We start from the raw sequence: 22,212 nt of genomic DNA on the forward strand, positions 1-22,212 counted from the left end.
TATTTGAACACCCTGCTATTTTGCAAGTTCTCCCACTTAGAAATCATGGAGGGGTCTGAAATTATCATCGTAGGTGCATGTCCACTGTGAGAGACATAATCTAAAAAAAAAAAATCCAGAAATCACAATGTATGATTTTTTAACTATTTATTTGTATGATACAGCTGCAAATAAGTATTTGAACACCTGTCTATCAGCTAGAATTCTGACCCTCAAAGACCTGTTAGTCTGCCTTTAAAATGTCCACCTCCACTCCATTTATTATCCTAAATTAGATGCACCTGTTTGAGGTCATTAGCTGCATAAAGACACCTGTCCACCCCATACAATCAGTAAGAATCCAACTACTAACATGGCCAAGACCAAAGAGCTGTCCAAAGACACTAGAGACAAAATTGTACACCTCCACAAGGCTGGAAAGGGCTACGAGGAAATTGCCAAGCAGCTTGGTGAAAAAAGGTCCACTGTTGGAGCAATCATTAGAAAATGGAAGAAGCTAAACATGACTGTCAATCTCCCTCGGACTGGGGCTCCATGCAAGATCTCACCTCGTGGGGTCTCAATGATCCTAAGAAAGGTGAGAAATCAGCCCAGAACTACACGGGAGGAGCTGGTCAATGACCTGAAAAGAGCTGGGACCACCGTTTCCAAGGTTACTGTTGGTAATACACTAAGACGTCATGGTTTGAAATCATGCATGGCACGGAAGGTTCCCCTGCTTAAACCAGCACATGTCAAGGCCCGTCTTAAGTTTACCAATGAGCATTTGGATGATCCAGAGGAGTCATGGGAGAAAGTCATGTGGTCAGATGAGACCAAAATAGAACTTTTTGGTCATAATTCCACTAACCGTGTTTGGAGGAAGAAGAATGATGAGTACCATCCCAAGAACACCATCCCTACTGTGAAGCATGGGGGTGGTAGCATCATGCTTTGGGGGTGTTTTTCTGCACATGGGACAGGGCGACTGCACTGTATTAAGGAGAGGATGACCGGGGCCATGTATTGCGAGATTTTGGGGAACAACCTCCTTCCCTCAGTTAGAGCATTGAAGATGGGTCGAGGCTGGGTCTTCCAACATGACAATGACCCGAAGCACACAGCCAGGATAACCAACGAGTGGCTCTGTAAGAAGCATATCAAGGTTCTGGCGTGGCCTAGCCAGTCTCCAGACCTAAACCCAATAGAGAATCTTTGGAGGGAGCTCAAACTCCGTGTTTCTCAGCGACAGCCCAGAAACCTGACTGATCTAGAGAAGATCTGTGTGGAGGAGTGGGCCAAAATCCCTCCTGCAGTGTGTGCAAACCTGGTGAAAAACTACAGGAAATGTTTGACCTCTGTAATTGCGAACAAAGGCTACTGTACCAAATATTAACATTGATTTTCTCAGGTGTTCAAATACTTATTTGCAGCTGTATCATACAAATAAATAGTTAAAAAATCATACATTGTGATTTCTTGATTTTTTTTTTAGATTATGTCTCTTACAGTGGACATGCACCTACGATGACAATTTCAGACCCCTCCATGATTTCTAAGTGGGAGAACTTGCAAAATAGCAGGGTGTTCAAATACTTATTTTCCTCACTGGTCTCTGTCTCTGCAAGATTCGGAATGATTGAGATTTCTCTTGGCTAGCTACCAGAAGACTTACAACTTTCAGACAGGTTGCTCACGGCACATTTACGTCTCTCTCTCTCTCTCTCTCTCTCTCTCTCTCTCTCTCTCTCTCAGTAACACTCAGCCATCACCGGAAAAGTGCTTCTAATATCCTTCACTGGTCTCCGTCCAGAGCAACGGGATCTGTTGGTCCATTATATATATATGTCAATGCTCTCAAGTAGGTGTAATTTAGAGTCATCATTAAGTAACAAAACAATCGGGTCAGTAGGAATTCGACATCCTATCACGTCAGATGTTATTGATGTTGTTTTATTCCAAAACTCATGCACACACTCCCAGACCATGTGCAGGAAAGTTCCACTTTGTTCAGGTTGGCAGAACGTGCAATAGGGAGTAGGAATGGCTTTAGAAACGTATCTCTTCTGAGGAGTCCAAAATGTCCTATGGCATATGTTGAAGTGGATCTGCTGGTGATTTGGGTTCTGGAACAGTGGGAAATGTTGTCCCAAACTGTCTCCCAATTAATTACGTTCCCCTCCGAGCTCAACTCTCGCTCCCATTTCTTTAGTATTGGGAGTTCTCCTACGGATACTTGCATCAGTTTAGCATAAACCCCGGACACTAATCCTCTCACCGGAGAATCAATAAGCCATTTAATGATTGGGTGCATCTCAAGACTGTTCCCCTAATTTATCGGTGGGGGTAAGGGGATCATTGTACTTAAGAAGTTCACACGAGGAACTATGTTCATTTTAACAACAGCAATCCTGGACCGTTGTGATGCTGGCAGCGCAGACCAAATGGCCAGATCCCTTTGAATACTACTTAATATAGTTTCGTAGTTGTCCTGGACAATTCGCTGTAGGGATGCGTGTATGGTGATGCCCAAATATGTAATTTTGCTTTGGGTTGGTATTGTAACACAAATGGCTGAAGCCACATGCCTGTTATTCAATAAAAGAAGATTAGATTTATTCCAGTTAATTTTATAGCTGGAGATTGAGCCAAATTCGTTGAAGATCTTAAGAATTTTTGGGATAGAGTCCTCAAGATCAGAAATGTACAACAAAATATCGTCCTCAAATAATGATATTGAGCTGCTATTGGATTTGAACTCAGCTCTCCTTCTTAGCAAATCATTTAGCCCTGCTCAATTTGTGACTAGAAGAGTATGTGTAGATTTAGAAAAACAAGTCTTAAGAGATTGCGATTTACAGCGTTCTTCCAACTCCGCAATCTTTGCCTCTCTTTTCCTCTTCAAGTTGACTGCGAAGGAGGATGTGAAATCCCTAATAAACCTTTTAGTTGCTTGCCATCATCAACTCGCATCAAAAGCTGTGTTCTGGAGAAGGGAATTATTAAATTGCCATCTCCTAGATCTTTCTCCTAACATATCACAACAGAATGTGGTTATCAGCGCATTGTGGTCAGACAGAATTGCTGGTTCTATTGCTATCGTGTGGAACATTGGTGGTATTCCACAACTGCTTTGAACATGTCTGAATTATGTTTCTGGGCTTTGGTGTGATTGACCCCTCATCTATCCTGATTTAAATCTAGTACTGCATTCATGTCTCCCCCTATAATTAGTGAATATTCATTGAGAGAGAGCAATTCATTGGTTAGGCGTGGGAAAAAGCTTTCATCATATGTAGACGGTGCACATACCAAAACAAAGGTTATTTTCCTACTCCTTATCGTGGTACATATATAAGCTATTCTGCCTGATAAGTCTTTACTGCTTTTGTCTACGGTGAGGGCGCATTTTTCGTGACAGCAACACAATGGAGCCCTTGGTTTTGGTGTCATCACTAAATGAGGCAGCAACCTTAAAGTATTTATTTTGTAGACGATTTACATCTCTTTTACGTAAATGTGACTCTTGTATGAGCGCCACATCTATGTTCTATGTCTTAAGTCACAGGTCAATTGAAACAGGTCTAGTGAATTCTTATGTTAAACATGAACAATATTATAAACACCTTCGAACAATTTCTGGACTAAGCTATGTGAAAAACAGACCAATCTAGTTGGAGCAATAAGCAGATTATGAGCTGAACAGACCGTATCCCTCATGTTCTTTCAGTCTAGCTTAAATGTCAACAAACATAGACTGCAAACTGACCAGCCAGCATTTATCATGCACCTTCAGTCTGGTTAAGTGTCCCTTTAAAGCTTGGCTTCAAAACTTACATACAGTATCCTTAGGATTACCAGCCAGTATTTATCATGTATTTTCAGTCTGGTTAAGTGTCCCTTTAAAGCTTAGTTACGAAACTTACATCCTCAGGATTCATCATGTTCCCTATTTTTCAGTCCGATTAAGTGTCCTCAAAAATATAGATTATAGACTGAGTAGCCAGCATTCATCATTTCTTACAGTCTGATTAGATGTCCCTTCAACGGTTGGTTTCAAAACTTACACACAGCGTCCTCCAGTCAAACTCAGTACAGTAGCCCAAATACCGTCCACAGGTGCTGAGTCCTCCAGTCGCGGCCCGGGCTTCGAACACAAAGTCTCACCGCTGTCCTCCGGTTCCTCGCAGTGCAGGGCGATCCGTGGATGTAGCGCGTCCTCCTCCTCTTCTAATTCCGGCCAGAAAACACCCGGGTCCACAGCTGCAGCGAAGGTGAACTCTCTCCCTCCGTGGGTCACTCCCAGGGCAGCGCGGCAGATGAACGAGTCTGAGTCGCGTTCAGCGTGCAGCTCGTGCTGCATCCCCTCAGGCGTCCAAAGCCACTGGGTCTTGAATGTGACACAGTCAGATTGGTCCGGCTCACATACCATTATTTCCTGCATCTCAGGTTCTGCCCCGATGTGTTGCTGCGAAGCATTCATTTCGGCTAGCACTCCCTTCACTGTGCTATATATCACTGATTTAAGCGCACATAGCTGCTTCTCCAAGACCCGGTCGATTAATTCCTCAATGTTAGAGAACGTGTCCATATCAGCTGCTCCGTTAGCCACCACTCCATTAGCCACCAACATGCTAGCGAATTTCTCTGAACGAGTAGACAGCCCAGGCGACAACGAGACCCGCTTTTTCGTGCCTGCAGGCGTTTCACAGAGTCACCGTGACAACAGACCAAATGTTTTGGCGTTGAAGAAAAAGTAATAGACCTGGTTATTTAATGAAAACTGGAGGCAAGTGTCGGAGCTCAGTCTATTGCAACCATTGCGGGTGCCAGCACGTGCTTCTCCAGAAGTTATAACTTTGAAATCAAAAGTAAACCTTCAACACTAATGTGAATGTTCTGCTGCTGAGTTTAAGAGTTTCACTTTGAAACAGTTTCTAATTATTTCCAGTTGCTTTGTTATTTTTTTCACGAGCTGTTAAGAAACTCTCAATAAATTCTACCAGATGCTCAAAGGGCATAATTCCTCCCTTTGCTGGCCAGCTTCTGTTCGTGCCAGACATCCTCCAGCTTTTATTTAAGAATTAACCGTAATCGAACAACTTGCTGAAGAAATTAAAAGCATGATTATTTAGTTCTGCTCTTGAATAAATTAATGAGAATTAGCTTAGTACTATTGTAATGGTTCATATGAAAGGTGTTGCTCAAAATAATGAACATAAAGACAATTATGACCAACTCTGTAGTTCCCCTCAGCTCTAAGGAGAGTTTTAGCATGGCCCACAACTTTACTGTTTTAGTTCAGTCCCACGGCTCTCATCAACTAGTTTCCAGCAACAGGCAGCTGTTTCAGTAAAAAAGGTCAGATAAAGCCACAGTACACTACCTGCCCAGCAGCAAACAACAGACGGACACAGTTAGAGACTAGCTGGTGAACATAACGGAGTATTTAGCAGCTAAAGAGACATATATTTCACTCGGGGTGGTGGAGACCAAAACACAGCTAAAAGAGAGTGAATATTGGACTTACATTCATCAGGTGGACACAAACATGAATCTGCTGGAGGGTTAAATAAGAAACTGTTTTGCTACAGCAACTTTATATGGTGACCGTATGTCATTTGTGTGTTTACAGTTGGGTTATTATAGTGAACTAAAACTGCCATGAATTGTCAGAATTTAATTTAAATTTAAAACATTTGATTTCAACAATTAGTTTTAATCAGGCTTTGCCACAAAGGTAAAATGTGCATTCCATGCAAACAACATCACAGTCTCCTAGAGCTCAACCACTGTGCATAGTGGCATGACTACAGTGACCTTTTCTTTGGTCTTGCTTAATGCACAGTGGATGTGTTAACCACACATCTCCCAGCAATGCGCTCAACAGGCAGAAATGATGCTGGGTATGACGTGTCTGTTCCCTGCAAGCTCCAAATTTCTATTGGCTTTCCAAAAAAATGTCTGTCGATTGAGTAAGTTACATTCAAATAAGTTACCCATTTGCATGTCATGGCAAAACAGTCAATTTGAGTGACACAAGGGTACATCTGATGATACATTGTCAACATTGCATGTCTGTCAGGCTCATCCAAGATTGTCTGGTGGAATCATAGACTGTATATATGAGTGGACAGAGCATCCGGTTCAGCAAAATGCGGCAAATGCGGAAGTGCCTTAAACCTGCATTCTATCTGAACTCCAGCAGGGGGCGACATGTGCGGTTGCAAAAAGGAGGTCCGTTTCTATAGAAGTCTATGGCGAAATGACCCACTTCTCACTTGATTTATTACCTCAGTAAACATTTCAATTAAGAGTTTATATTCTCAATCGCTAGTTTTAAGTCTTGTGCAACACAGAATGATGTTCATTTTTTGAATTATGGTCTCGTTGATTTTAAATTATTCGGATTTTAAAATATTCGGCGATAAAGCAGGGGGTGTTTTAGGGCGTGGCTATGATGTGATTGACAGTTTGCGGCCTGTCAATCATGACAGAGGTTTAGCAAAGCTTATCCATGGCACGTAAACTTTATTTTGGGGGTTGACCAGCTTTCGTCTTCGTGACTGTGACAGTTGGTCGCCTAATAATGTCTTGTTCAACGTTCGGTTGTACGACAAGATACTCAAAGGAGTCGGCAGTTCAGTTTTTCCGGTAAGTAACGTTACATTTTGTTTTAATACTGTTTTTCGTTAGCCAACATTAGCATCCCAATTAATATCAGTTAGCTAGCTAGATTGCACCTTGCTAACCAAGCTAGCGGGCTAACTAATAACGTTATGCAGACCAGACCGTATAAACGGATTAAAATATATATATTTAACGTTACAGTCGTATACAGTAGGTATGCACAACGGTCTCGCCGGTGATCTGTTTTTAACCATATGTGATGTTATTGCTAATCAATGCGCATATAATGGTAATGTTAGCTTAAAGTCAAAGCCTGATATAGCTAACGTTATAGTGCAAATTCATATAAACCCTATTCGTACGGGATTAGAATCATTTTGGGACCGTGTGTGATTTAGAAAGTACCCCCTCACATCTGAGTTTCGTGTGGGGCATTCGCACGGGACAAGCGGAGACTGCTTACTTGAATATACTGAAATATATGTACCCCGCCCGAGAGTTGGGCAACGTTACCCGGAGGCGCCCGAAGGACAGGCACAGACACCCACACAGCATCACCGTCACCCTCACCTCGGACAAAGCCGCGCTGGAGTGCGTCGACGGACGGGGCAGTAGGCCAGAATATCCGTTTTTGCGATAAAATGTTGCACATGAAAAAATTATGGCTGTCAATCGATTAAAAAAGTTAATCTAATTAATTACAGACTCTGTGATTAATTAATCGAAATTAATCGCATACATAATTAACGGTGCCTGAACCGATACTTTTTAAGAAAGTAAAAAAAGAAAAGAAAACAAAGGGTACTAAACAACAGTTGGTGACATTAAAGAACGGCTTGTTTATTGCTAAGGCCATATGGTCAAAATTAAATGATTTAATAATAATGTATAACAATAACAAGAAACTTATTTCACTAGTAAATTGCTGTTGAACGACAAAAACAACCACCAAGGACATTTACAATAACTTCAAATGCACTACGAAGCTGTAGTTTACCAGTTTCATTGAACGCACCATCTGTGTTGTTTTTCCGACGGCAGCTCGGCAGCTGCAGATTGTTACATCCCGCTGTTGAGTCACAGTCCTCTACAGTAAAACACAGTCAAACTTTACACCGTTAGCTGTCAGCATTGTAACCGTGTTTAATCCAGCTACTAGCTAGCGGTAGGCTAACGTTAGCTGCTGTCGAGTATAGTGTTAACTAGCGTCACATGCAGCGGTGTTTGTGTTGCCTGTATCGTCTTCAGAGCACCAGAGAGAAGAGCGCAGACATATCAGTGGCACCAGATTTCGGTAGCCAGGGTTGGCAGGAAGAAGATTTTTACAAGTAAATGTTCCAGTTAATGATCCAGGCAGCACATTCTCGTCACCCTCCTTCATTTTACAGTCGAATGGTGGCTAGAACGGTTCCGGGTCAAACGTCAATGTGGAATGGATTAATCTGCGTTATTTTTTTAACGCGTTATTTTTTCTCAGATTAATTAATCGAAATTAACGCATTATTTTGACAGCCCTAGAAAAAATATATATTATTGTAAAGTTACACAAGTGTTCTATCTTGAAAAGTCTTCAGTTCTGCAGCCAAATGTATTGTATAAAGCACCAGGTTCAATATTATTTTCTCAAAATTCTAAATACATTATTTCAGACTGTTAAATGTACCTAACAAGCATGCTGTTGCAGGAGTTATTAACCACTGTTGTTGATGCTGTTACACTGATGTCTTTCTTCCACTTACTGTAGTTGTGTCTGCTAATCTATTTGAAGACCTTCTGTCAGCACAATAATCTGTTTAATCTGTCATAAAATGAGTCACATACATGTTCCAATCTATATTTACAAATTCTGTTTATTACTAAAATGTACATATTACTAAACAAGTGTTGCGTACAATACACATTGTCTAAGATAAATTTGACATGTAGGAGTAGGTTTACTTAATACTGCATGTCCTTAACTGAAGCATACCTTTATGTACAAGCTCATATATTAATATAATTCATTGTGATCTACCATGCCTTAATTACATGTTTGTCTTTACAAAGGTATCCACACTGAAAACTGAATGACCAGAGCCTACAGAAGGAAGACTTAGTGTATAGCGCAGCATATTTGGTGCCAATCATCTTGTTGTGGAACAGATTGCATTGACCACATCCGAAGTTCTCAAATGTGTTCTGATTATGATGATGCCTGAAAATCATTTTTGGTTCAGCTTCTTCTGCTGAAAGGACAGACCAACTTTTAGCACTTTAGCAGTCATTGGTATTTAGAGGTTCAAAATGTGAGTCCTGTAATAGATGTGTCCTCTTGTGTTACTGTTAGGCCTGCTGCTCCTAGGTAGCTTCTCTGTCTCTCCTCCCTCCCTCTCTCTGTCTGTCTCTTATTGCAGGACTGGCGTCTAGAGTGTGGGAGTCTGGGTTCCAGCTGCCTCTCATCTACCACAATCAACCAACAATTTGTGATAATACTTTTGTTATAATGAATTTGCAGTAACCTTACACAGATTAAACAGCACCTAGTGCATTTTCAATTACCTACTAAACACTTGACTATGTATGTCAAAATTGAGTATATGCCTATAAATTAATCTAAAAGGATTTTGGTGAAGTGTTTGTTCATGGTGATTACAATTGACAAGTACATAAAGACACACAAGAAAAGCACAAACTACATTTCCCTGATCCTTCTTTGTCAACATTCAAGTATGGTGACATTTGAGAAATCATATTTTTGTTGATTAAAGCCAAAATAGACACTTTTAATCAATTACAAATTCTATCAAATTACCAATGTCTTCTTGTATGACTACAATATTGTGTATGTTCCTATAGTTGCTTCAGAAAAACAACAAATGTAGCTTTAGAAAGACCTTTATTTCACATTGAAATGGGCATTAATTTCTAAAACTACATAAACCACAAACAACACTGGCAATATTTTTAAGATTATGTTAGGGGTTAAATTGATGAGTTAAATAATGTAGTTCACCTTTTACAATCCAGTGTAAATTCCCCACACAAACACTGCTGTGGGTCAAGGTAAAGGCAAACTTAACTGTCACAAGACATGTCTGCATACTAAAAAGAGGTAGTTGAATCACTGGTGCCACATTGTTAATTTCAGTAGAAATGGTTGACATTACAAACCACAATATAAAAATATAGCTTAACATATACAGCTTAAAGCACTTGTGCAGCACTCTGTTCAGTCAAGTCCAAATGCCTGGGTAAAGAAATAAAAGCTGCCTTTACAATTACAGTGAGCATAGTGTGACAGTCTTTTGGTTGTCTGTAATGCACAGTGGAAAAAGAAAAAAAAACCTGCAAGCCTAGTCGATCTTCCCCGGATTGTTAACAGCCCTCCACCTGCATCTCTGGGTGATGCCAGAGAAGATGGACTTACTTCTGAGGTATCGGGTGGGTGCACATGCCATCGTGTCTCTCCACACTCCTATTTCTGAAAGAAAGAGTCATCAATTTCCATTTGAGCCCCTCATAGTTAAATATATATGCACACTAGCATGTAACTGTACTTCATTAATTATCGGGGGAGAATACAGATGAATCAACAACAGTCTATTGTTCTTTAGTGTAACTTTGATTTAGTTAAATGAGCTTATTTCTGCTAACGTCAGCTCTTAAAATCATGAAAAGGCTAAATGCGCCAACCATAGACTGATGGCGCAAACAGTAGCAAGACATTATTGGTGCATTATGGTTATTACAGTTAACCAAACGTTCTAAGAAACTTGGTTATACTTTTGCTAATACTTAGATTAGATAATGATAAGCATTGACAATCACCGTTTTGCATTTCGCTGACACTACATTTAAATTAGGATAACGTAAACTTCGATTTGCAGAAAATTAACGTTAGCATGTTTTACCAGTGGATAGCTAACGTTACAGACAATTTACATGGTAACTTCAGATACATTTACTTTACAATGTGACTCCTCTTATATGTAATATAACTATGGGACAAAGATATATTTAAAACCTAGCGAAGCTATATCTTACCTCGAATTATGTATGCTAGCTTTCAGCAGCAGTTGCATCCAGATTGCCAGTGAACGTGTAAGGTAACGAAGAGTGTAAGCAGCGTTGCCAACTCCAAAAAAAAAAAAAACAGTCAGATACCGCCCAACTGTCTATGGCTCCTCCCTCTCATCTAAAAACGTCACATCCGCAACCAGGATGGCTGCGCCCAGAGCCATAGAGTCTTTCTCTATCACTCTGGCTACGCCCATAAACGCAAACTCGACGACGGATTGCTGATCTCCACAAACCAATGGGTGACGTCACACATGCTCTGTCCACTAATATATACAGTCTATGGGTGGAATGGAGACAGAGGCACCACTGTACAGTTTTCTAAGAGAAGTCTTTCTGCTGACACCAAAACACTGTTTTCACATAAAGCATATATCAGCTGTGTCATTGACAAAGTCCCAACCATTTGTCTTCCTAAAATACTGGCAAATTCAGCACCATATTCACATGTCCATGGCATATGAAGCTATTGGCTCTGCTGAAATTGCCTCATAATCTGGACTTCAATTGTCCTATTGTTGTTATTAAACTTTCCCAGTATTAAAACGCTCAAATGAAAAACACCAAAAAGAATAAACTAGGGCTGCCACCTCTTAGTCGATTAGTCGATTAAGATTTCTTTAGTTGATGAGTCATTTTTTATGGTTTTTCATGCTTAATTACTCATTTCCAAGAAACTTATGAGCACATTTCTGGTAAGCACAAGATTTAAAGTGGTACTTTTGCAGGATTAATTGTGGAGAAACTCACATGGTTCATTAACTACATTTATATTGTGCTTTTCTAGTCTTAACCACCTCTCAAAGAGCACAGCTCTATCGATTACATCAACTAATCGATTAATCAACAAAATCATATACGTGTTAGTCGACTAAGAATTTCTTTAGTCGAGGACAGCCCTAGAATAAACTGGTCCGTAAACTAAGACGTGTCGTTTTACTATTGACCCCCTATTTATTTTTGGTCTCCCGCCTCAAACGGCTCACTGTAATTCACCTCCACACCAGTCTGTGTGCTGTGCGCTCCCTGCTGGTTAATCTGCTATCTTTCTTCCCCCTCCCCCCGCCTTCACTGCTTTGATTTGAAAAATTGTTCTCCCCACTGTATATGTTATTATTTTTTAATTATTATTATTATTATTATTATTATTATTATTATAATGACCCAGGGTGACCAATAGCCTAACCCGTAACAGACCTGCCAACCAATCACGAGTGATTTTTCTTGTTTAAAAGTAGTGGTTTCATCTAATACATTCTCTGGCCAGGCGCGGTGTCGCTGCTATTCATATGCTAATTAGAGCCATTCACACCTCCGCGGGAGCTCTCCACATACGTCATGGTTCGTTTCCATCAATATGTGGCACAGACGAACACGACGTTCACAGGCTGTAAATTGATACTAACTGACGAAAATTAGGGGGATTTCTGGGTGTTTACGGGGACAAAAATCCCACTTTTCATGCAGTGTGTACTGCATGGGGTTTCTATGAACACAAATGAATGATTTGTATTACCTTACATTACTGTGATTGACCATGTTGCTGTTTATTTCAGATATGGTCCCAACATCCTGCTGAACCTTGTGGAAGGCTACCAGCGGCCCTCGCTGTGGCAGTGTCTGGGCAGGGGAGACCAATCTGGCGAGGCCGGAGCTCAGGCCGCAGGTATGCGAGACTTGGACAACAGCATCGTCAGCGGCTTCCAGCTGGCAACTCTGTCAGGGCCCATGTGTGAGGAGCCCCTGATGGGTGTGTGCTTCTCTGTGGAGAGGTGGGACATCCAGTCTGCAGCCCTGCCACAGCATCAGGACTCCTTGAAGGAGGACTCCATATCCCATGGGGCTTTAACAGACAGCAGAGTGGAAGGAAGCAGTGAGACATGGACAGCAGGGCTGTGCCAGGCCAGGCGCAGGCCGCAGGCAGCCTCTGCAGACTGCTACGGGCCGGTCTCCGGTCAGCTGATCGCCGCCATGAAGGAGGCCTGCCGCCACGCCTTCCAGGCTCAGCCCCAGAGGCTCATGGCTGCCATATATACCTGCGAGATAATGGCCACTGCTGAGGTGCTGGGTAAGACTGCACTGTCAACTAATTTCTGCCACACAGTAATTATAATTACAGATAATTACTATATTAAATAGTAATTATGAATTATATTGTATCTTCCCTGGTATTTATTCATTTAAATAGTTAGGGTTTTATTTGTCCAGGTTTTGAGATATCTGTCTCTGAAATGTATGCCTCCACACCAAAATATGTTCGTTAACACAGAACCATCTGGAAAGCTGTCATTGGAAAAGGGCAGGCACTTATGTATATATATATATGTATATGTGGAAGGTACATACCAGGTTTCGTGCTGATCCGTCGCACGGCCTAGGACAAGTTCGAAAAAGTTGGTTTAGCGCATTGCGCGATATTGCGGAAAAACTTTTGAGCGGAAATGGACGTGGCCTATATCATGTGATTCAGCTTGATTCAAGGAACACGTGGATATATGGTTTTCTAATGTGCGATGTGTAATGTGGGAGTTAAAGGCAAAAAAACATTATAGCGCCACCTAGTGGTCCACATGTGTAATTTTTGGTAGGTGTGGTCCATGACCCATTGTCTATCTACCCTGTAAATTTAAAGTTGTTCACTTTAGTGGAAGTAGTAAATTTAGACGTGGGTCCCATAGGCCACGCCCACTTTGACCCCTCAGTACCCCACTCTAGGGTTGGTCTCAGGAGTGTCCCTAGATGGTACCCATCAAATTTTGTAAAAATCAGATTAGCGGTTCATGAGATATAAACTTTTTGTATTTGTAGCGCCCCCTAGTGGCCAATTTTTGTACAACGGGTGGGTGACCTTCAGAGGGTCATGGTAAACAAGAATCTAAAGTTTGGCATTTATTCTGGCTGAGATATGGCAAAGTTGGTGTTTTCATAGTTAGCTACACAAATTTGTTTGTGCGTAATATGCACAGTTTTTATCCTATCAAAATTATTTGTATTAACTTTTTGTCCGGCCCATCTGGAGATGCTACCTGCCAAATTTCGTGCCGATCGGTCACACGGTCTAGGAGGAGTTCGAAAAAGTAGGTTTTTGATAAATCGCGATTTTTCACGCATAAAAGTTTAGGCGGAAATGGGCGTGGCCTATATCACGTGATTCAGTTCGATCCAGGGAACGCGTGAATGTATGGTTTTTGAATGTGCGGTGTACGGTGTGGGAGTTATAGGGCCAAACGCGTTTTTTCTGCTATAGCGCCACCTAGTGGTGGAATTGGGTCTATTTTTGCGCCTGAGGTCCTTGCGGAGTTCTGGACCATTCCTGAAAATGCTAACTCCCCACCATGTACGGTTTAGGCTGTAGTCAGAGTTTTAGGCGGAGAAGAATAATGACTATGATGATGATGATTAATCAGTAGAAAAACAATAGGGTTCTACAGCCCTGCTGTGCGAACGGCATAGCTTTGCTATTGCCCGTTCTTGCAGACTCGGGCTTGGACCCCTAAATACACAATAGTTATGCCGGCAGTTGGCAGCCCCGAGCCCCGGTAGTCCAGTAACCCAGAAATGGTGTCTTTGTCCTGGGTATAGAGCCCAGCAGGCTGCTGCTTTCTCGTCAGACTGTGTGGAGCTCCTGAACACGTCTTACCAAATTTGCAATTAGCCATCAATTTTCGTAAAACGGCCCATATTTGAGCTTTAACTATATAGTTGATTTCTCGCATAAAAAAGTCTCTTTCTATTTTATAACAAAATAGCAGACAAACAATGTATAACGTTGCAGTGTCTGAAATATGAGACCTGCTGTCTCGTCTCCAATGTATGTGTATGTGGTTCGCTCAACCAATCACCGCGCAGCTCATCTAAATATTCATGAGCATACCATATTTGGAAGAAAAGCTCTCGTTCCAAATAGGGCCAAAACACAGGGATGCATAAAGGGCCCATAAAATAGCAACCAGGCCATTTTCAGCCCAATCAACCTATTAGAAGACCTTAAGGAACAGTGTGAAATACCCTGTATAATCATTCTATCACCCCTTTAATTAAGAAAATTAGGAAAAATCCAACCTTTAAGGACAAATGTAAAGCTTGCATTTTTTGCCAGTAGGGATTCCTGTTCGGAGAATTTGTAATTTCCCTAAAGGTCCGAACCAGTGGAGAAGCTTGCTACCTCAGCTAACCATGTCGCTCCAGTGACCCTTGTCGTGCACGTTGTAGCAGTCACAGTCTCCTAAAGAGATGCTGTTGTATGGACCCTCTTTCCTTTGCAGAGGAAGAACTCATCTGTAGCTCTTTGACAGGCAGCTTGAATTGAACTGAGGACATTTGCCGTTATATGCAATGCATTTTAACCACAAGTAGGGTTGGGAATCGTTTTCATTTGAACAATTCTGATTCCAATTCTGATTCTTCCTTTCGATTACAGTTCTTATCTATTCTTAATTCAGATTCTTTGATGGATGGAAAATGTTATTTTGGTTCAATGGTGATTTACAGTTTTACCGTACTTTTTCAACGTAAAATAAAGCCACCGCTTCCAGTGCTTCTTGGCTGCAACATAACAAGCGCCTGGAAGTATGGATGCTGTTACAGAAACCAAGACTGAATATGGAACTAATGACTGGATTTGAAAACAAATTTACCAAACGATTCCAATAAAAAAAACAATTCCTTTGGAATCGTAATTTTTTAACCAGTTCGCAATGCCCAATCCTAACCACTAGGCACCCCAAGAGGCAGAGGTAGGACCTTCAAACATACCTGATGAAAGAATCCCACCAAAAACTCAAAAAAGCACACACATCCCTCAATTTTAAGAACAAGATGTCCTGTAAATGTCAGCATTAGAACAGAACAGGCGAGCCTGCAGAGCTCAGTATTGACTGTCACTCCACAACTCTAAATTCCTGTCCTCTGCTTAGTCATTAAGATGAAAATGAGGCTTGAAATCCCATTTAACGTGTTGGTAAACAATATCTCCAGGCTTGTTAGTAGCCACAGCAGGTCGTTACACAAAGAATTGCTTTGTCAGCCGAATCAGAGCAGGCCGATTAAGTGAGGCGTTAACTGAAACATATTCAAAAATATCCTGACTTTAAGCTCCACCTGGCCGATACCTCTGCTGATGCTGATTCTTACTTCTGTCCAATAAGATTAGCTTCTTTAATGAGCTTTGTACCATTGGTTTGGGTTTATTGGAAAATCCTAATTTTTAAATGGTCCATTCAACTATGATCCTTTAGATTTAAATCCCTCATGTCAGTAACTGATAAGCAACTCATTCTTTCTGATGTGTTACAGGAGGCTTTTGGGAACAAGTTTTAATTTTGGGGGAAAATCCTCAGATTTGAGTCTATAATCAGTATTATACCAGGGTCTGGGTGAAATTGGCTGCAGGGTGTCCATTAAAAAGTTATATAGGACACCTACTAACGAGTTGTGGTGAAACTGGTGAACTACAGTCCTTCAGAGCCTCGTCCTCTAAACACCACAGGATGGCGCTAACACACAAGCTAAAAGAAGTAAGTTACACTGCCGCTCTGAACTGACTTTGTTTCACAGCGATCATCTCTCATCCCATTCACTTTTCAGGTCGCTACTTCAGGCTGCGGCCGACAGTACACATGGAGGATCATTTGTTCGTGGAAATCTTTTTATTGTTTTGGGGACCATGGGATGGCTGGATAGCTAGCTTGACTTGTTGTTAAACACACTGTCAGATTATATTTACTGATTGTCACCCGTAACAATGTTATTGACTTGATCTTGCTAACTTTAGCTTTCTGGCTCGTAGCTGTCTGAGCAGAGCAGACTAGAAATATCTCCCGTTGCTAAGCGTGGAAAGTCATATCTAAGGTCTGTCCTATTCCTTGGAGCAGTGAACAACGTTTGCATTGCATAAGAACCTTATACGGTGGGAATGATTAGTCAAACCTAGTCTTGCATTGCCAGACCCTACCTCCACAGCGCTACGGAGGAGGGTCTGGCTAGTCCACACAGCATTCCGGGATGGGAGAAAAACATGCTCTGGTTTATTGGCATTTTTCTAAACCAATCACAATCTTATAAGTACCAGACGCAGACCTAGTGTTGCTGCAAAATAGCCTCGGGAAGGAACTCGTTTTGGTGGAACGTGTACATTCGAAAGTTATTTTAGTCGTGCAACAGAAAACTCAGATTGGACAGATAGTCTAGCTAGCTGTCTGGATTTACCCTGCAGAGATCTGAGGAGCAGTTAACCATAGTCCTCATAAATCCCTCAGGTGTTATCAAGGAAACAGAGTTATTGTTTTAAATGCAAAATGCATTAAAATAAAAATGAATGGTTCATAGGCCTGTCACGATAACAAATTTTGTTTTGTTTTGTTACGATAAATTGTCCCAGAAATTATTGCGATAAACGATAATTTTGTCGTTCTGAGACCATTTTCATCTAATATAATGATAATGGCATAATAATGCAGGTACACCTTTTCAAAGATCAATAAACTTTTATTTCTAAAGAATATTTAACACTGGAACTGGAAGACATTTTAAATATCCACAATAAATGAACAAAACAACCAAAAACAATAAATAAAATGGACTCTCAGTCTCTGTTAACAAAAAATGCACTGGAATAAAAACCAAACACAATCAAAAACAATAAATAAAATGGAAATTAAAAACCACACACAACCAAAACAATAAATAAAATGGATGTAAACAAAATTTCGCTTAAAAAAATATTAAACATTAAGGTTAATATTTTGAAGGTTAAGTGGTTCACCACGGTCATTCGGTTTGAAAGTGCTCCCACACTGCAGCTGTCGCATTTGGCTTTGAAACAAATTCCATCTTTTTTTTTTTTTTAATTCCTCCAACTCTTAACTAGCTCCCCACACAGAGACCATGCGGCTGACAAGTGACTGACATGAGGGTTCACTCCTCGTTATGCCAAGGAACCGAGAGGGGTCATCCAGTCTCTGTGGGAGAGAGAGAGAGACGAGGAAAACAAACAAGCATGCAAATGGAAATTATCGCGGCCGGAAAAATTATCGAGCTCATTTTTATTTATCATGCGATTAATTGATTTATTGCATATCGCGACAGGCCTAATGATTCATTAATTCCTAATGATGGACGCCTTGTTGGGCATAAACCCTTACTTAATGCATCTCTAGTTACATTCCCGAGAGACTACTGAGTGCATTAATTTTATTATTATTAATTAGACATTTTTCCAACTCAGTCAGTGTCCAGGTTGATAGAATCTACTTCTAAAAAGATGAAACTTGTTTCTGAAGTTTTCTGGCTATATTCTAAACTGCTAGTACCAGCTCTGCTCGGTTCGACTCGGCTGCGGTGCCCCGTCCTCCTTTTTCCATTACAGATTTAGTACCGCCTCATGCGTAAGGCAAGCGTGGCTGGTCGTCATAGTGACGCCGCAGGAAACTGCCGCGACTTAACGCGACACACACACAGAACGTTGAATGTGTGTTGTTTTTGATTCTCGGCATGTGGCTGTTGCCAGAAGACAAATTTAGTTTGAAAAGAAGCTGGGGGCAGCAAAAAAAACACTGCTGGCTAAACTATTTAAAAATGTTCAGGACACCCCTGTCTGTCCCTAGCAATGATGACGCAGTGATTAGTGATGATTCTCTCTGACCAATCAGTTGTCTGCAGGTTTTGGTATCGCCTCAGCTCGCTTTGAACCTCGACGGAGGTGATACTAAAAAAAGTACCTGTTGGCAGGTACCAGGTACTTTTTTTCATAATGGAAAACCAAAAAAGGCGAGTAGAGTCGAGCTGAGTGGAGCAGGTACCATGTAGTGGAAAAACGCCATAAGCTACATGAGGGGATCTGTGTGTATGTGTTTTGCTGTGTACATCAGGTGTGTCCTGACCCTGCGTCTCTTCCTATACCAGGCCGAGTATATGGCGTACTGGGGAAGCGAGAGGGTCGTGTCCTCCATGAAGAGATGAAGGAAGGGACGGACATGTTCATCATCAAGGCCGTTCTGCCTGTGGCCGAGAGCTTTGGATTTGCAGACGAGATCCGCAAGAGGACCAGCGGATTGGCCAGTCCACAGCTGGTCTTCAGCCACTGGGAGGTGAATATTATCTATGGTGACACTTTATTAGAAGGGGAGTGCATAAGACTAACATGACACTGTCATAACCATGACTTGACGCTGTCATAACCAAGACCTAACACTGTCATAACATGACGCTGTCATAACACGACATGACACTGTCATAACCAAGACATGACACACATCAGGAAGTCTTTGTGAATGTTCATGACTGTTGTTATTAAGTGTCATTTGGTAAATGATGACACTTTTAATGCAAAGTTGGCAATCTTTGAGATGTTTGTGTTATGACAACTTGACATTAACAAAGACAACATAACCTGTCATGAATATTATTATTATAAAATTGATTTATTCAGGGAGGGCCATTGAGAGCAAGCTCTCTTTTCCAATGACTCCCTGATTACAGCACAAATAAAAAGAAATAAAAACAATCTCAAAAATTACTGTACAAATAAATAATATGTGATGGCAGGCCTAATTATCAAACTTTAAGAAACTATTTAGCTTTCTGTGTTACCATTACATTAAACTGTCATTAAGTGGCTGGTCTTTACATTGGCTGTCATGAGACCATTATAATTTTAACCATAAACTAGATAAATAGAATATAAAAACAGATAAAATAGATTTGATTTATACCATGGCCTGGGTGAATACTCAATTCTGATTGGCTGCAGGGTGTCCATAAAAAAAGTTTTATAGGACACCTACTAAAGGAGTTCCAGTGAAACTGACTAAATTAATGCGCTACATTAAAACAAAAAGGAAATGTGAATCTGTCATTTCCAACACTGTATTGTGCTTCAGTGCCTCGTCCTCTGAACACCACAGGATGGCGCTAACACACAAGCTGCAAGAAGTAAGTTACACTACCGCTCTAAACTGACTTTGTTTCACAGCGAATAACGTTATCTCACATCCCGTTCACTGTTCAGGTCGCGACTTCAGGCTGCGGCCAACAGTAACGTTACACATCGCGGATACAATTTTTCGTAAAAGTCTTAATATTGTTTTGGGGACAATGACATGGCTGATATCTAGCTTGTCTTGATGTTAAACATCCTGACAAATAATTTGTACTGATTGCCAACTATACACAATGTTATTGACTTTGGGTCTTGCTAGCATAGCGTTAGCTTTCTGGCTCGTAGCTGAGCTGAAGGGTTCTACGAGCTGAGCGGACTATAAATATCTCCGGTTGCTAATGGTGGCAAGTCGTATATAAGGTCCGTTCTATTCTGTGGAGCAGTGAACAACATTTGCATTGCATAAGAATCTTATGGGATGGGAATGATTGTTCCAGGTATTAGTCAAACCCCAAAAAAATGTTGATTGTAAAACGTATTAAAGTATGAATTAATGTTTGATTTGATTTAAAATTTGGCAAGTGACCATGGTATAAGCGGGTTAATGCCCTTCGAGGTGTCCATTGTCAGGTATTAATGGACGATGGCAAGGCGTGAAATGCCAACGCGCATATGATATGATATATGATATATAATGTTACCCAGTTGGGCTGTTGAGACAGTGGCACAACGCTCCTATCTAATCTATTTTCTGGTCTATTTTCTATTTTAGACTATTTTGGTTACCATAGAAACTACAAACCATGGCATTGAACATCTATCAGTGTAAATTACTGCTTTCTGGCTGTCACGTCAGCTTGTTTATGTACATTACGTACACCCTAATAAATAACTTGTAGTTGTTGTTAGTTACTGTGAGTCCCAGAATCACATTAATATATCGTATGGTTCACATAAACTTCACTTTCACGTAACAAAATCAGAGCTTGACCCGCCAACCCACCAAATGCGGGTAGATTTCGGCAATGGCGGGTAACACAGTCACTCTCACTAGCCTCTTTGGCTAGCCTCTCATTCCTTTTCTATTGTAACACTGGTGGCTGGACACTGACACTGTGCCGCCGCCCGACACAGGAACACAGCTATGTGCAGCGGCAGCCCACGGCCGGAGTACGGTGGCCCGTACGGCACATTCGGCGATTCCTTAAAATATCCCCCGGAGCTCCATTCAGCACCCTCACGCAACATGGCAAGCCGAGGAAACGGTTGTGTCTGTAAAGGTCATAGACTGTATAAGGTATAGGTTTGTTGAAGAAGTACAGACAGGTCTGTGCTTCCCATCACCGAGGGCGCGTGCCGGCTGCTAAGTGACACGCAAGCGCGCTCCAAATCACTTTCAATTACTTTGAAATAATCTTCTACACCCCTGCACCACCTAGCCTATGCAATAAGTAGCTACTCTTTTTGTCTGTGTCTTATTCGGTTGCATGTTTTCATACAAAAAGGAGCGTTGCACACATTATCAGAGCTGAATATTTGATGACTGCAGTAATATATTTTATGTAGTCTTGATTTCTGTGTTTTCAGTGCTCAATTACATTTAAAAGGGTTGTTAATCTGGTTCTTCAAGTTAATTGTAGCAAACCATAGTCACCTTGCATCACACATGCCCCTCCCCCAGCCAGCACATTGTTTTGCAGCCATTGTCTTTGCCTCATTAAAAGTTGTCTGTCTGATTTGTGTGCCGATGCGTCCTCACAAAGACTTGCTCCTGAGCCCCCCACTATCCCCTGACCCACTCAGCTTCAGGACTCGCCTGCTGCTTAGTGCAGATGTCAACAGTCTTCCTGACAGCAATTTGATATGGCCAGGATATTGGATTAACATATGAATGAGCGCAGAGGCAAAGAGAGCAGATTTTGAGCGTTGTATTGTGTAACTGGAGGGTTAGTGGCTCCTGTGGGGACGTTTACATTAGATTTCCATCAGAAAGGAGCTTTTGTTCAGCTGCAGACTGGAGAATAAGTCTTGTATTGATCAGCCAAAGCATCTGTCTGACAGTATAACTACTGTATGTGTTTGTGTGTGTGAAGAGATGCTTGTGTGTGCGAAGTATTGTTGAATTTTGTAGGCCTGTTAATACACAGAGCCTGAGCCATATACCAGCATGGCTCATATTTTGCCCAGATATTAGCTTATCACAGCTTATATCTGTATGTATATTCCATCTGATAGGTAACTGAACTTGTGTTTGTAACAATGTGTAAATTATGTGTTCATGTAAGAAATCTCGAATAATATCGATATCAATCTCAAAAACTCAGTATTAGTCAGGCTCTTCAAATAAGCATTTTATATGATCATAGTGCTGCAGGTTTGTTTTTAAAATCATCTTATTCCTAATGTATAATTGTACTGTATTTAGATGTTTATATATATATGTATATATATATATAAGAATATAGAATATATAATAGAATAGAATGCCTTTTATTGTTACTATACACATGTACAATTAGATTAAAAGCAACTCCTTTTCCAGTGCCAACATATACGTAGAAAAAAACAACATGGAATAAAATAAGTAGTGCAGAAAAGGGGGGGTAAGGTGCACAGTTGAGACACTAATATATATATACATATGAAAAAATAAGTATGGTTTTATATAC

The 22,212-nt window shown here is 41.0% G+C and overlaps 1 protein-coding gene across 6 annotated transcripts in view; it reads left to right on the forward strand.

The window, feature by feature from the left end:
* The window catches only part of efl1 (elongation factor like GTPase 1), a 165,198-nt gene that overhangs the window by 118,386 nt on the left and 24,600 nt on the right, over nt 1–22,212 (forward strand). For all 6 annotated transcript variants that reach the window (XR_004105162.1, XR_004896949.1, XR_004105163.1 and 3 more), the window contains exons 21-22: nt 12,222–12,733; nt 18,568–18,752. Coding sequence is in view for 1 of the 6 variants with exons in the window: in XM_031300981.1 (XP_031156841.1) it covers nt 12,222–12,733; nt 18,568–18,752 (697 nt within the window). In the remaining 5 variants the exon portion in view is untranslated. The remainder of the gene's footprint in view (nt 1–12,221; nt 12,734–18,567; nt 18,753–22,212) is intronic.

Source organism: Sander lucioperca, chromosome 3, assembly GCF_008315115.2.
Source record: "Sander lucioperca isolate FBNREF2018 chromosome 3, SLUC_FBN_1.2, whole genome shotgun sequence".
In the NCBI taxonomy this organism is placed as follows: domain Eukaryota; kingdom Metazoa; phylum Chordata; class Actinopteri; order Perciformes; family Percidae; genus Sander; species Sander lucioperca.